Genomic DNA, 15880 nt, shown 5'->3' with positions numbered 1-15880 from the left:
AAAGATCAGAGTGAAGAGGCATCAAATTTGACAGAAATACAGATATAAGGAGATAGTAAAAAAGAGGAGAGCAATGTTCAAGCGGAGCCCAGGGTATGACGATCCATATGCATCAATATGTGAGGCAGCAGGAGCCAGGAGAGGTAGATGGTCCCAGGAGCCCGAGGTCCATCAGAAGGGAGCCTGAATGAAAAGAGAGGAAGAGGAGGAGGAGAAAGCTTTAGAGAGTGAGAGAGCGACAGAGCTTGCAGCTTGTGGGAACAGAAAACATAAACAAAAGTTAGAGAAATGCCGTGTTAATCAGAATAAACAGATTGCTTCTCGTCGGCAGGACAATGTGAATTCCGATACTATAGGTAACTCACTGAGACTGAGACTGACCCACTGAAGAAGCTAGTAATTGAAGTCAAAGACTAATTAGAGATTAGGTCAAAGAAGTGAGTTTTGAGTTTAGATTTAAAGATGTCAATAGAGCCAGATTGTCTGATGTCAGCTGGGAGGTTATTCCAGAGGAAGGTGGCCCGATAGGAAAAAGCCCTGCAGCCAGCTGACTTCTTCTGAACCCTGGGAACCGTCAGGAGCGTAATACACAAGGTGGAATATAGTGGACCCTCAGAGGAGGAGGCAGGAAAGATGGATGAGTGTTTGTGTTTATTTACTGTTTTAACTGTGAATGTGCTTGTGGTATAAACACAACAACCATGACTTCGCTAAGATAGAGGCCCTGTAATACTGAAATCTAGTACAGAGGTGGTTTACAGAGTTTAGCTGCTGTTAGACAGTCACTGGTTCCTCGTTTAGTCATGCAGCTAATGTTAGCAGCCTCATTAGCTGACTAATGTTCTGCCTGGGGTTGCCAGGAGCCAAACCCTGCATAAAACCACCTAGATTATCTATCATAGTACTGTAGTCCCTGTTGTCAAATAGGCCCTCTGTTGCCAGCCCTCTGTTCACTAAATCGCCATCTTCAGTGGGACCTAATTCACTACACTACACTACACATCACTCACCATCTCTTCACTGGTTGTTGCTCAGCTTTGCTCTCATTTTGTCTCTGCAGGAGGGATAGCAGCCTACAATAACGGGGGATGGAAACGTCCATTCCTATGAAAAAGTTGACAGCAGCACAACAGGTGGAGACTACTCCAATGATGTTGTTGCCAGAGCTCAGTGGTACAAAAGCATTTAAGGCTTTCAAGAGCTAACGCTGTCCAAAACACAAACCTCTTACAAACTCTTACAGTTCATGATGATGATGTGTGCGCTGTGTCAACATAATGCAAAGCAAAACTTCTGATGATATCTCTGTTTATTGAGCTGAGAGCTGTCATCATTTGCAGAAAGGACAAAATAAATATTCACTGTATCCTTGTTAATGACTGTAACTGCTGTTGAGGCTGCGTCATGATTTACTTAATACTGATGCTTTACTACATTGATTACTGCAGGTTGTTTCAGCTGCGAGAGATGTGAGAAAGTCATGTTGTGTCACTGCTCTGTGAGGCTGCACTAAGGCACATCTAATTTCATCTAATAATGTTTGATTTTGTTTTTTGGACTCAGTATTAAAGCTTGCTTTTTGTTCATGTATCCACCTGCCTCTGTGTGTGTGTGTGTTTTGCGTTTCGGTCATTTTGTGTAAATTCTGACTCGATGAAGGTCTAAACTAAAATGATCCTGTAGGTTGCCTGTTACAATCAGTGAGGGCTATTTCATGTAAATCCCCTCACTTTTTTTGTTTTACTTTTGGTTTACTTGCTGAATAATCCCCTGTGTAGGAGTGACAGTGAAACCAAAAGTAAGAGTAACAGAATAAATACAGACCACCTCCCTTGTTACACCACAGGGTGAACAGTGACACTGTGCTGCAGCTCTCGCATTCTAGTTTCAAGGAGACCGTTGGAAGCAGAAGCAGGAAAGATGGGTGGGTGCTTGTTATTTTACTATTGGTACAACTTGACTTTTAGCTGTGTGGTATAAACACACAACCAGGGAACAATGTCTTATCACTTTAACTTTACATGAAATCTTTACTTCCAAACTTAATACACTAATGCACTTTATCTGTCTTTAACCTTTTTCTTTTATTTTTATTTGACTGTAATAGTAAAATCCACTTGCATTGTGCTAATTTAAATATGCAGGTGTGTTGAAAACAATCTAATAAACTGAACATTTGCAGGTTACGGAAACATCATGCGTGTTGAAACTACTGGTGCTTCAAGGCAAACATCGCAGCAGGACAGACTGCAATGCTCAGGTAAAGTCTGCAAATGATAGAATAAGTCATCATGTAGCTTTCATCTTCTGCATCCACAGTGTTTGATGGATTGACAGAGAAATAGATTAATATGTTGTGCTGATGCTATAATTCTGTTCTCTGTCTGATTTCTCTCTTAAGGTGTGCAGGCATCACACCGGATGGCAGAGACTGATGCCGGCAGAATGGAGCAGTACAGGTCTAAAATCAACCGTGTTGGAGGTAAATATGGAATCGATCCAGCTCTCATCGCTGCCATCATCTCCAGAGAGTCCAGGGCTGGAAATGCACTCAAGGATGGCTGGGGAGATGGGGGTAACGCCTGGGGACTGATGCAGGTCATAACAAAGACTACTCTTTTACTCATGTCCTCTTAGTTGAGCCTCACAGTCCAATAAAATAACAGCAGTTTTCATCCCATTTCTGTAGGTTGACGTTAATCCAAATGGAGGTGGACACACTGCACGGGGCGCATGGGACAGTGAGGAACACCTCTGCCAAGCCACCGGGATCTTGGTTGATTTCATCGGACGGATCAGCAACAAATTTCCTGGCTGGAACACAGAGCAGAAGCTGAAAGGTTTGTTTTATTGAACCAGTACGCTCACACATCACTCACCATCTCTCTTCACTGGTTGTTGCTCAGCTTTTTTCTCATTTTGTCTCTGCAGGAGGGATAGCAGCCTACAATATGGGGGATGGAAACGTCCATTCCTATGAAAATGTTGACGGCAGCACAACCGGTAGAGACTACTCCAATGATGTTGTTGCCAGAGCTCAGTGGTACAAAAGAAATAAGGGATATTAACAGCACAAACGTAATATTCACTGCATCCTTGTCTACGACTAAAACTGCACTGCTGTTGAGGTTGCTTCGTGATTAAAATAATTTACTTAATACTGCTGATTTGCTGCATTGATCATCGCAATTGATTGTGAGAGATATAATAAAAACATATTATTGTCACCGCTCTCTGTGTCAAAGCAACATTTCTTCAATGCTAAATCTGTTCAATGTGAAGGGAAAGTGGTAATACTTCATTTCACAGGTCCAGAAACGTCATGGTGAGTAGGTGGCTATTATAGAGCATTGTATTTGAAATTACCCTCAAATTACCACAATAATTACCTCAAAATCAACTGAAATTACCCCAATATTATTTTAAATATGAATATTCTGCCTTTTCCCAACAAGCAGTTAATAATTAGCTGCTAATTCTTTTCATACATTTCCAGGAAACTTCAAACTGCTTTCTGCTTAACTTCTGTTGATCATGCCATTTTGATTTGCGAGTAGTTTCTGTCCAACTTCCCCTTTACCTCGATTTACTACCCTGCAGAAGTTTGGCAGAAACAAGATGGAAACTAAGCTGCAACAATTCATATTGATTTTGTTGCCTGCTGAGATTAAAAAGGCAAAGAAATTACCACTGGTTATAAATCATGTTGGGGTATACACAACAAACTTTGAGGTAAATAATGTGGTATTTGGGGGCCATTTCAAAGAAAATTCTAATGTACTTACTGGAAAAATTTGCGGACCTGTAAAATGAAGTGCTGTTGGGAAAGTAAAAGTTTAAGCTGCACATTAACCTTGAAGTTCTGCCTGAACATGATCACAGATCTGCAGAGAAGATGGACACATCATGTGTAGAAAAGAACAAAAACATCTATGAATTGACTTTGTTGGCCATCGTCTTTAGTAATGCCATTTATTATTTTAATATACAACCACATTTTGTTCACAGCTGCTGACATGCTGTCAATTAAAAAAAAAAACCCACAAATAATGGCAACACTTCTTGGATATAAATATAAAACACTATTGACTCTTGCACATGTGAGTCTTCAGACTTGACAGACATGAAAATATCTGCAAAAAAAGATGAACTCTGGAAAATTAAAACCTAAATGATGGTGTCTGTTGTTCATTTGTTTCATCTCTGGTTTAGTGTTTTAGCTTCTGGTCGCTGTTGCTGGCTCGGCTTACAGGAAACTCATGATCAGTTCACACAATCTGCTATACACTTATATGGGACCACATATTCACATTTATGTGGAGTTCATCTGACCTGACACCACCACATCCACCACAGATATCGGAAAATCAGAAGACGACATTTGGGGCAAATTTACCTGTATAAAGGTAACAATAGGTTAACCTAAGGTAAAAACAAACAAACAAAAAAAACCACTGACTACCTACTTAGCAGATTTTAAAATATCTGCAAAATATCAAGCGGCTCACTAACTTCTTGTATAAGGAATAAAAATGAAACATAATATTTTATATAACATTACTGTCAGTCACTTAGGATAAAAGCGTCAGCAAAATAAATGTAATGTAAAAAAAAAAAAGTAACACACACTTGCATTCACTACTGTGGCTGTTTAACAGCCTGCTGCAGTAACAGTCAGTGAGTACGGAAGCGTATTGCATTCACTTGAGTAATTTTTTTTTTTGGTTTGTTTTTCGGAGTAATTATTTCTGTTTTTCTGAGTAATTTATTTCTTTGGTCTGTTTTTCTGAGTAATTTATTTTTTAATCTGTTTTTCGGGGTAATTATTTCTGTTTTTCTGAGTAATTTATTTTTTGGTCTGTTTTTCTGAGTAATTTATTTTTTGGTCTGTTTTTCGGAGTAATTTTTTTTCTTCTGTTTTTCAGAGTAATTTTTTTCTGAGTTTAGAGAGCATTTGAAACAATAGACGCATTCATTACTACGGAAGCGTATTGCATTCACTTGAGTAATTTATTTTTTGGTCTGTTTTTCTGAGTAATTTTTTTTTTTTTGGTCTGTTTTTCTCAGTAATTTTTTTTTGGTCTGTTTTTCTGAGTAATTTTTTTTTGGTTTGTTTCTTTTTTCTGTTTTTCTGACTAATTATTTTTCCTGTTTTTCAGAGTAATTTATTTTCTGTTTTTCGTGGTAATTTTTTTCTGTTTTTCGGAGTAATTTTTTTTCTGAATTATCGCGATACTTCGAACTCCCGCGAGAACCTCCAAACTGCCATATCTGTCCAACTGATTCTGGAGAAACATTACTGTGTCTAGCAGATCTGAATGGGCTTTCCTTCTGAACAACCGCAAAGCCCCATTCCGACCGGGTTATGGTTAAGGTTTGGGTTTCAGGTTCGGAGTGGCGATCTTTTTTCAAAAAAGGGCCGGCATTCCGAAACATGAAAGTGAACCTTCGGAGTGGCGACCTGTCGCCGTCCTCAGGTGCCTGCGTAAAGTTGACAAACTAATGGTAATACCATCTATATGACTTAAAGACAGGACTATCTCCCAGTGTCTTAAACCCAGATCAAAGTAAAACTTGATTCAATTAAACAAGTCGGTCATGTTTGTCTCCATTATCGAGCTTTCAATAAAGGAATGAATGCGTCTATTGTTTCAAATGCTCTCTAAACTCAGAAAAAAATTACTCTGAAAAACAGAAAAAAAAAATACTCCGAAAAACAGACCAAAAAAAAATTACTCCGAAAAACAGAAATAATTACCCCGAAAAACAGACCAAAAAAAAAATTACTCCGAAAAACAGACCAAAAAAAAATTACTCCGAAAAACAGAAATAATTACCCCGAAAAACAAACCAAAAAAAAAAATTACTCAAGTGAATTGAAAGCTCGATAATGGAGACAAACATGACCGACTTGTTTAATTGAATCAAGTTTTACTTTGATCTGGGTTTAAGACACTGGGAGATAGTCCTGTCTTTAAGTCATATAGATGGTATTACCATTAGTTTGTCAACTTTACGCAGGCACCTGAGGACGGCGACAGGTCGCCACTCCGAAGGTTCACTTTCATGTTTCAGAATGCCGGCCCTTTTTTGAAAAAAGATCGCCATTCCGAACCTGAAACCCTAACCTTAACCATAACCCGGTCGGATTGGCGGTCGCACCCCCCAAATGAGGACTTTGCGGTTGTTCAGAAGGAAAGCCCATTCAGATCTGCTAGACATAGTAATGTTTCTCCAGAATCAGTTGGACAGATATGGCAGTTTGGAGGTTCCCGTGGGAGTTCGAAGTATCGCGATAATTCAGAAAAAAAAATACTCCGAAAAACAGAAAAAAATTACCACGAAAAACAGAAAATAAATTACTCTGAAAAACAGGAAAAATAATTAGTCAGAAAAACAGAAAAAAGAAACAAACCAAAAAAAAAAATTACTCAGAAAAACAGACCAAAAAAAATTACTCAGAAAAACAGACCAAAAAAATAAATTACTCAGAAAAACAGACCAAAAAATAAATTACTCAAGTGAATGCAATACGCTTCTCTTGTAAATCAGCTGCTTCCACCTGATTTTCTCCACTTTCTCTCCACTGGCAACCATCCAGGCCTGCTGAATGAGCCCCTCTGCAGGCGAGAACTAGAATAACAGCCAAGATGAAGAAGTCATAGGTTAAATTGAAGTAAACATACCAGTATAACAGGTGTACTGCTTTGCTTATACCCAAGAGTGTAAGGAGGGACACTCTGCTGGGACACTGTGCTGCAGCTCTGCAGTGTCAGAGGAGGAAGCAGGAAACATGGGTGAGTGTTTGTGTTGTTTGACTGTTGGTAGAAAAGGACTTCTAGCTGTGAATGTGCCTGTGGTATAAAAGAAACACTGGAATACTTAGAAACAATAATGTGTGTTATCACTTTATAACTTTATATCAATCAAAAGTACATATCATCTGTCTTTTTCTGACGCCAAGGAAGGCACGGTTAAGCCAGGAGCTACACTTGTCCGTCATATTTGTTCAAACCCCTTTGAGCGCTGATGTATTTAGTGACGCAAGGCGTATTTCGTGACGTAATGACGTGACTCTACGGTGGCCCCGTGTCTCATGGAAAAGCAAATGGTTCTTCAGAGGTTCTCAGGTAGCACCAACTCCAAACTAGCACCGGTTTTAACATAATTCCTGTGGCACTGGCACCAGCTAATAACTAGCACCAGCTAATAACTAGCACCGGAACCGCTTTGAACGAAAAAGTAAACCACCAGTATAACTCCATGCTCACACCAGAGAGTGTAAAGAGAGACACTGTGCTGCTGTGCTCACATTCCAGTTTCAAGTCAAAGAAAATCAAATCAAATCAATTTTGGCCTGCTGAATAAAGCCCTCTGCAGGCGGGAAATAGAATAGTAGCCAAGATGAGGAAGCCATAGTTACACCAGAAGTAAACATACCAGTATAATTACAGGTGTACTGCTTTGCTTATACCAAAGAGTGTAAGGAGGGACACTCTGCTGCAGCTCTCACATTCCAGTTTCAAGTCAAATCGAATCAAATACATTTTATGTATTTATAATTTTATTTATATAGCCCAATATCACAATCACATTTTCTCAGTGCGCTTTACAGACATCCTCTGTCCTTAGACCCTCGATTCGAGTGAGGAAAAACTTGACATGTTGAGAACAAACAACCTTTTAACAGGGGAAAAAAGAAGATGGAAGAAACCACAGAGGAGTGATCCCTCTCTCAGGACAGACAGACATGCAATAGATGTCGCAAGAACAGAACAACAAAATCACAGTTTACAAACTTCATTGACAGAATATCTGATACAAATTATAATATGTAAAGTGTGTGGATCCAGGAGACGACTGAGCAGGCCTCACAACCTCCTCTCCACCATGGTGACCTGAAAGAGAGCAGGCCACACAAAATAATTAGCAGTAAAACAGGGGCCCGAGGTCCATTCCAGAGGAAGGTGGCCGATAGGAAAAAGCCCTGCAGCCAGCTGACTTCTTCTGAACCCTGGGAACCGTCAGGAGCCCTGAATTTTGAGAGCGTAATGCACAAGATGGAATATAATGGACCCTCAGAGGAGGAGGCAGGAAAGATGGGTTAGTGTTTGTATTTATTTACTGTTTCAACTGTGAATATACTTGTGGTATAAACATACAACCATGACTTCCCTAAGAAAGAAGCCCTGTCATACTTATTAATCTACCTTCATATGAAGTCTTCATATTTAAAGGGAATACTGCACCTGTCTTTAACCCTTTTGTTGAATTGTATTGATTGTTGGAGCTCCTGTGGTGCCAGGCATGATGTGTACACACACTCACATGCATTGTGCTAATTTAAATGTGCAGGTGTGTTGATGGAAAATAGTCAGATAAACTGAACATTTGCAGGTTATGGAAACATCATGAGGGTTGAAACTACTGAGACCAACTGCAGCGAGTTTGAGGATGGGAAATCTAGTACAGAGGTGGTTTACAGAGTTTAGCTGCTGTTAGACAGTCACTGGTTCCTCGTTTAGTCATGCAGCTAATGTTAGCAGCCTCATTAGCTGACTAATGTTCTGCCTGGGGTTGCCAGGAGCCAAACCCTGCATAAAACCACCTAGATTATCTATTATAGTACTGTAGTCCCTGTTGTCAAATAGGCAGCCATCGGTCTTGGGTCCTGTGTTTTGCCAGCCCTCTGATCACTTAATCGGCCGTCTTCAGTGGGACCTAATTCACTACACTACACTACATATCACTCACCATCACTCTTCACTGGTTGTTGCTCAGCTTTGTTCTCATTGTGTCTCTGCAGGAGGGATAGCAGCCTACAATAACGGGGGGACTACTCCAATTATGTTGTTGCCAGAGCTCAGTGGTACAAAACCATTCAAGGCTTTCAAGAGCTAACGCTGTCCAAAACACAAACCTCTTACTAACTTGTACAGTTCATGATGATGACGTGTGCGCTGTGTCAACATAATGCAAAGCAAAACTTCTGATGATATCTCTGTTTATTGAGCTGAGAGCTGTCATCATTTGCAGAAAGGACAAAAGAAATATTCACTGTATCCTTGTTAATGACTGTAACTGCACTGCTGTTGAGGCTGCTTCATGATGTCATGATTTACTTAATACTGATGATTTACTACATTGATTACTGCAATTTGTTTCAGCTGCCTACAGAGTGAGAGATGTGATAAAGTCATGTGGTGTCACTGCTCTGTGAGGCTGCACTAAGGCACATTTGTGCTTTAAGCTACACGGTAACTTCAGCATGCTTGACAACATTTTTGTCATCTAATAATGTTTGATTTTGTTTTTTGGACTCAGTATTAAAGCTTGCTCTTTGTTCATTTACCCACCTGTCTCTGTTAGTGTGTCTTGCGTTTGGGTCATTTTGTGTAAATTCCGACACCATGAAGGTCTAAACTAAATTCAAGGCAATTCATCAATTAGTTGAGACATTTCAGTCAGGACCAGCAGACAGAGCCGTGCTGCTAGGGTGGCAAAAAATCATCTTCTTCCACACTGACAGTAGCATATGCAGTATATTCTGTTTTAGCTTGCTCCAAGCCAGAATTAAACATGCCTAAAGTGTACACAAAACTCTGTTTTGTTAAGGATTTATTGATTAATTGTTATAAAATTATCTCCAATTAGGACAGAGTCTGTGCTAGATGCTTTTGATGTTGGGCGGATGCTTGAAAAGAGAGGATGATATATTGTGAATGAGAACCCTTTCTTAATAATCTGGAAGAAATAACACGATGTGTGAAGGGAAATGTACCTCCCATTTTTAATGGCTGTGTTTTTTTCAGCACTTATGTAACCTTTTCCCTCTGTTTTTAGTCACATCCTCCATTGATTTGTTTCCCTTCTGATTCAAATGTCTATTTCTGTATGCAGATGGGTAGATAAGATAGAAAACTTTATTAATCCCCAAAGGGAAATTAGGTTGTGGCGGTACTGGCAGTAAAATGCTTACAGGCCAGCCCAACCTACATAAAAATATAAACCAAAAACATGTAAATCTAGGGGGAATGCCCAATGTCTACTTGGACAATAAACCAATAAACAAATACTTCTTCTGGGTATAATAAACAAAGGCCTCCTACAAGCCCCAGGGATATAAAATGGCAGACTGAAGGTATATAGGGGCTTGGGTTTCAAGGGGTTCCCGAATAAACACAGTTTCCTCACTAGAATGATGTGAGCAGCCATGATTGGCTGGGAGGGAAACACTCCAAGCTGCTTCCACTCCTCAATCAGGAGTCAGTCTCCCCACCCGGCACACAGGTGATCTTAATCACCTGCAATTAGTCATGAGGGATTCTGAAAATCAGCACAAAACAAAGAGAAAACAAAACATTTGCAGTCGTAAATGATTTGATATCTCTTTGGCCTTGGAAAAAGAGCAAAGTTTAATGCGTGATGTTACACGTTAACATGAACCCAGATGTCATCTGAGGTCTCAGTGTTTCAGTTTCATAATTGTGCAGCACATACAATAAAAGTATGAGCAGAAGACTTTCATGATGCCTGCTGTCCTGAATGCTGAACTTTTAACTGTTTCCTCTAAAGTCTGAATTTGAAAACTTGAAATTAGTTCAAACTAGTGAAATGTCATTCATACTGACAGCAAATACCTGTGGCCTGTAATCTAATGCAGCAAAAATAAAAATTGGTGACAGATATAAAAAGGTTTAATGGGAGTGAGTGATAGAAGTAAAGAAATGTCTTACATAACCTTCATTTGAACTACTGACTGGAGGTCAGCCACCAATAATGACAGACTATCACATGCACTGTACCTGCAACATGTGAGTTGGGCCAGTGGATAAAATGATTGTGAAGCAAAGGCTGGGGGTTGTAAACTTTTGAAATGTATAAAGATACCATTTTGAATTATTATTTAAGTAACATTGTTGTGTTTACATATATTGGGTGACATAAAAATCATATTTTCCCGAAAAAGGGGGAGTTCTTGCCTGCTTGGGATTTATGTCTGTGTTAGCAGGGAATAAAAATCAAACAGAAAATAGTTTTTGGGTTGTACACATGGTTGAATGCATTCATTGCAAGTTGCTAAATTATTGAAATGTAGACTTGGATTAGTACTTGGCTAGTAAACACTATAGCCTACTACAGTAATCTGTAATGAGACACTGAGCTCCAAATAGATAATCTATCAGTGGAGTCACAGAGAAACCAAAAGTAAGTGTAACAGTATAAATACGGACCACCTCCCTTGTTACACCACAGGGTGAACAGTGACACTGTGCTGCAGCTCTCGCATTCTAGTTTCAAGGAGACCGTTGGAAGCAGAAGCAGGAAAGATGGGTGGGTGCTTGTTATTTTACTCTTGGTACAACTTGACTTTTAGCTGTGAACGCGCTTGTGGTATAAACACACAACCAGGGAACAATGTCTTATCTCTTTAACTTTACATGAAATCTTTACTTCCAAACTTAATACACTAATGCACTTTATCTGTCTTTAACCTTTTTCTTTTATTTTTATTTGACTGTAATAGTAAAATCCACTTGCATTGTGCTAATTTAAATATGCAGGTGTGTTGAAAGCAATCTAATAAACTGAACATTTGCAGGTTACGGAAACATCATGCGTGTTGAAACTACTGGTGCTTCAAGCCAAACATCGCAGCAGGACAGACTGCAATGCTCAGGTAAAGTCTGCAGTAGACAAACACAGGAGCTGATACAATCACAAATGATAGAATAAGTCATCATGTTGCTTTCATCATGTGCATCCACAGTGTTTGATGGATTGACAGAGAAATAGATGAATTTGTTGTGCTGATGCTATAATCCTGTTCTCTGTCTGATTTCTCTCTAAAGGTGTGCAGGCATCACACAAGATGGCAGAGATTGATGAAGGCAGAATGGAAAAGTACAGGTCTAAAATCAACCGCGTTGGAGGTAAATATGGAATCGATCCAGCTCTCATCGCTGCCATCATCTCCAGAGAGTCCAGGGCTGGAAATCAACTAAATGGTGGCTGGGGAGATGGGGGTAACGCCTGGGGACTGATGCAGGTCATAACAAAGACTACTCTTTTACTCATGTCCTCTAAGTTGAGCCTCACAGTCCAACACAATAACAGCAGTTTTCATCCCATTTCTGTAGGTTGATGTTAATCCACATGGAGGTGGACACACTGCACGGGGCGCATGGGACAGTGAGGAACACCTCTGCCAAGCGACTGAGATCTTAGTTTATTTCATCGGACGGATCAGCAACAAATTTCCTGGCTGGAACACAGAGCAGAAGCTGAAAGGTTTGTTTTATTGAACCAGTACACTCACACATCACTCACCATCTCTCTTCACTGGTTTTTGCTCAGCTTTTTTCTCATTTTGTCTCTGCAGGAGGGATAGCAGCCTACAATATGGGGGATGGAAACGTCCATTCCTATGAAAATGTTGACGGCAGCACAACCGGTAGAGACTACTCCAATGATGTTGTTGCCAGAGCTCAGTGGTACAAAAGAAATAAAGGCTTCTAACAGCTGAAGCTGTCCAAAACACGAACCTGTAAAAAGACTTACAGTTCATGATGATGATGTGTGCCCTGTGTCAACACAATGCAAAGCAAAACTTCTGATGATATCTCTGTTTATTGAGCTGAGAGCTGTCATTATTTGCAGAAAGGAGAAAAGAAATATTCACTGTATCCTTGTTAATGACTGTAACTGCACTGCTGTTGAGGCTGCTTCATGATTTACATGATTTACTTAATACTGATGCTTTACTACATTGATTACTGCAATTTGTTTCAGCTGCAAATGAGAGATGTAATAAAGTCCTGTTGTGTCACTGCTCTGAGTCAAAGAGACATTTTTACAATGTTACGTCAGTGTAATGAAGAGGGAAAGTTAAAAAAAAGGGAAATTGCACATAAACCTTGACAAATTATGTGATGAAATGAAGAAACTTTCCATCAGAGAAACCCACATCTCCTATGAGCTGCATTCACTAGCTGTCATGTTTGGTAATACTGTTCATTTATTTGTCTCGGACCACTTGATTTTTTTCTCAGCTTTTGAAATGCTGTTAGTTAAAAAAACAAACAAATGAAGGTAACGTTTCTTGTATATACATGTAAATATAAAAGACTGAATTTAACCATGAGAGTAACCCACAATAGGTAGTACTATTTGGATTTCTATAACTGAAAAAGTACACAGGGGATTCAAGTTAACCATGACTAATATTACTGCGTTGGAAACCTTTGAGCTTTGTAGTCTTTCTTCCCTCTGGGTCCTGAGGACAGTCAAATGTAAAATATAAACTACTGTACCCCTACAAAAAAGTAGTATACTTCAAGTAAATTTACGTATCAGTTCAAGTATACTTCCGTTGTCTACTTTATGTAGTCAGTACAATAAAATCTATGTACTAATAGTGTACTTGGAACCGCTCGGGACTAAATTGGCCCACTTTTTGTTTTATAAAAGTAAACTTCTGAGTATACTGAGTATAAGAGTAAGATTAGTAAACTTTGAATACACAACTATTTTAACAACTGAGTTTTATTTTGTTATTATGATAAAATGATGTATTGTCTTCACTGGCAAACCATCCAGGCCTGCTGCATAAAGCCCTCTGCAGGTGAGAAATAGAATAGCAGCCAAGATGAGGAAGTCGTAGTGAGACCAGAAGTAAACAAACCAGTATAAGTACTGGTGTACTGCCGGCTCCCACCCAGGAGTGTACAGAGGACACTGTGCTGCAGCTCTCACATTCCAGTCTCAAGTGGACCATCAGAGGAGGAAGCAGGAAACATGGGTGAGTGTTTGTGTTGTTTGACTGTTGGTAGAAAATGACTTCTAGCTGTGAACGTGCCTGTGTTATAAACAAAACGAAACTAAAATACTTACTCACAAGAAACAATAGTGTGTGTTATCACTTTGTATCTTTATATAAAATCATTTCAAGTTATTACTGTAATGGACTGTATCCGTCTTGAACCTTTATTATTTCGTTTAGTTGTACTTTCGTAGTAGTGCCAGGTATGCTGTACACACCCACATTACTGTGCCTCTTGTTTGTAAAGATGTGCAGGCTTATGTAACTGTACACCCCCTTAAAGTTCCCATGAAGTCAAAATGACTGTTTTTATCTCATGTCTTGCCCTTTATCTCACCTATACATCAGTATCAGGTAACAGTGGCCAAAAAGGCTGTTGCACATATATTTTTAATGGCAGAGTTTGTAACTTCCTGAAAAAGAACAGGGAGCCTAAAAAAGAAGGAAGGGACTTGGCGTAATCAAATATTGCATAGGAAGTTTGAGACTTTTACTCAAGTACTTTTCATATGAGTGACTTTAACATTTACTAAAGTAATATTTTAACACAATATTTTTACTTATACTCAAGTATGACTTTTGGGTACTTTTTACAACACTGCTTAAAATATGATATTAATTTGAGGCCATGTCGCACAGCCTTATTAGAGGCATCTCTTCAACAAAGGTCATAGGACGTAGATATGAGGGGTTGCAAGTCTGCTTGTCCATGCATCCATGCTAATTTAAATGTGCAGGTGTGTTGAAAAACAATCTAATAAGCTGAACATTTGCAGGTTACGGAAACATCATGGATGTTGAAACTACTGGTGCCTCAGAGAAAACAGCTCGGCAGGACGGGCTGGGATACACAGGTAAACTCTACAGTAGACAAACACAGGAGCTGATTAGATCAAACATTGTAGAAAAACTAATTTTATAGTCTTCATCATCATTGTTAGGCCATAATCCTGTTCTCTGTCTGATTTCTCCCTTAAGGCGTGAAGGCATCACACAAGATGGCAGAGACTGATGCCGGCAGAATGGAAAAGTACAGGTCTAAAATCAACAGTGTTGGAGGTAAATATGGAATCGATCCAGCCATCATCGCTGCCATCATCTCCAGAGAGTCCAGGGCTGGAAATGCACTAAAGGATGGCTGGGGAGATGGGGGTAACGCCTGGGGACTGATGCAGGTCATAACAAATACTTTTCTTTTACTCATGTCCTCTTAGTTGAGCCTCACAGTCCAACACAATAACAGCAGTCCCAATACTGTAGGTTGACGTGAATCCACAAGGAGGTGGACACACTGCACGGGGCGCATGGGACAGTGAGGAACACCTCTGCCAAGGCACCGAGATCCTAGTTGATTTTATCAAACGGATCACCAACAAATTACCTGGCTGGACCAAGGAGCAGCAGCTGAAAGGTTTGTTGTATTGAACCAGTACGCTCACGCATCACTCACCATCTCTCTTCACTGTTTGTTGCTCAGCTTTGTTCTCATTTTGTCTCTGCAGGAGGGATAGCAGCCTACAATATGGGGGATAAAAACGTCCGCACTGTTGAACATGTTGATGTCGGCTCAACAGGTGGAGACTACTCCAATGATGTTGTTGCCAGAGCTCAGTGGTACAAAACCAATAAGGGCTATTAACAGCACAAACCTCTAAATGGAAGTTGATGTTGATGTGTGCCCCGCGTTTAATCATATAAATGAAACTAATGCAAAGCTAAATCACTAATGACATAATGTTTGTTGAGCTGAGGGCTCAGTGTGAACTCTAGTTGAGATAATTTGCAGAAATGTAAGGAGAAAAGTAATATTCACTGTATCCTTGTTTACGACCGTAACTGCACTGCTGTTGCGGCTGCTTCATGATTTACATGATTTACTTAATACTGATGATTTACTGCATTGATTATGGCTTCGATTATCGATTGTGAGAGATATAATAAAAACATATTATTGTCACTGCTCACTGTGTCAAAGCAACATTTCTTCAATGCTAAATCTGTTCAATGTAAAGGGAAAGTTGTAATACTTCATTATACAGGTCCAGAAATGTCATGGTA

General features: G+C 39.6%; 3 protein-coding genes across 5 annotated transcripts; all 3 read left to right on the top strand.

Moving 5' to 3' along the window:
- Positions 1-1840: 1840 nt before the first annotated feature.
- On the top strand, positions 1841-3206 carry LOC311250209 (lysozyme g-like). The gene is made up of 5 exons (XM_084341785.1): positions 1841-1924; positions 2183-2260; positions 2402-2598; positions 2690-2840; positions 2932-3206. Exons 1-5 carry the CDS (start codon positions 1921-1923, stop codon positions 3066-3068), a joined length of 567 nt encoding a protein of 188 aa, XP_084197911.1. The 5' UTR covers positions 1841-1920; the 3' UTR covers positions 3069-3206.
- Positions 3207-6611: 3405 nt separating this feature from the next.
- LOC311250220 (lysozyme g-like) lies at positions 6612-12830 on the top strand (the record flags this gene model as incomplete). Of its 3 annotated transcripts, none has more annotated exons than XM_084341797.1 (5): positions 6612-6797; positions 11603-11680; positions 11853-12049; positions 12141-12291; positions 12383-12830. In XM_084341797.1, 5 exons carry the CDS (start codon positions 6794-6796, stop codon positions 12517-12519), a joined length of 567 nt encoding a protein of 188 aa, XP_084197923.1. In that variant the 3' UTR covers positions 12520-12830. The 3 variants fall into 3 exon arrangements, with proteins under 3 accessions (XP_084197923.1, XP_084197924.1, XP_084197922.1); XM_084341798.1 differs by lacking the exon at positions 6612-6797 and adding an exon at positions 8100-8103; XM_084341796.1 differs by lacking the exon at positions 6612-6797 and adding an exon at positions 11270-11334.
- An 844-nt stretch (positions 12831-13674) lies between these two features.
- On the top strand, positions 13675-15784 carry LOC311270265 (lysozyme g-like). Its single transcript, XM_084375034.1, has 5 exons — positions 13675-13801; positions 14599-14676; positions 14801-14997; positions 15083-15233; positions 15325-15784. The coding sequence occupies exons 1-5, from the start codon at positions 13798-13800 to the stop codon at positions 15459-15461; spliced, it is 567 nt and encodes a 188-aa protein (XP_084231160.1). The 5' UTR covers positions 13675-13797; the 3' UTR covers positions 15462-15784.
- The last annotated feature ends 96 nt before the right edge of the window (positions 15785-15880 follow it).

The sequence above is a fragment of the Pagrus pagrus genome, assembly GCF_965226575.1.
Source record: "Pagrus pagrus genome assembly, chromosome: 2".
Lineage (NCBI taxonomy): Eukaryota > Metazoa > Chordata > Actinopteri > Spariformes > Sparidae > Pagrus > Pagrus pagrus.
This window is presented reverse-complemented; position numbering and strand designations above follow the sequence as displayed.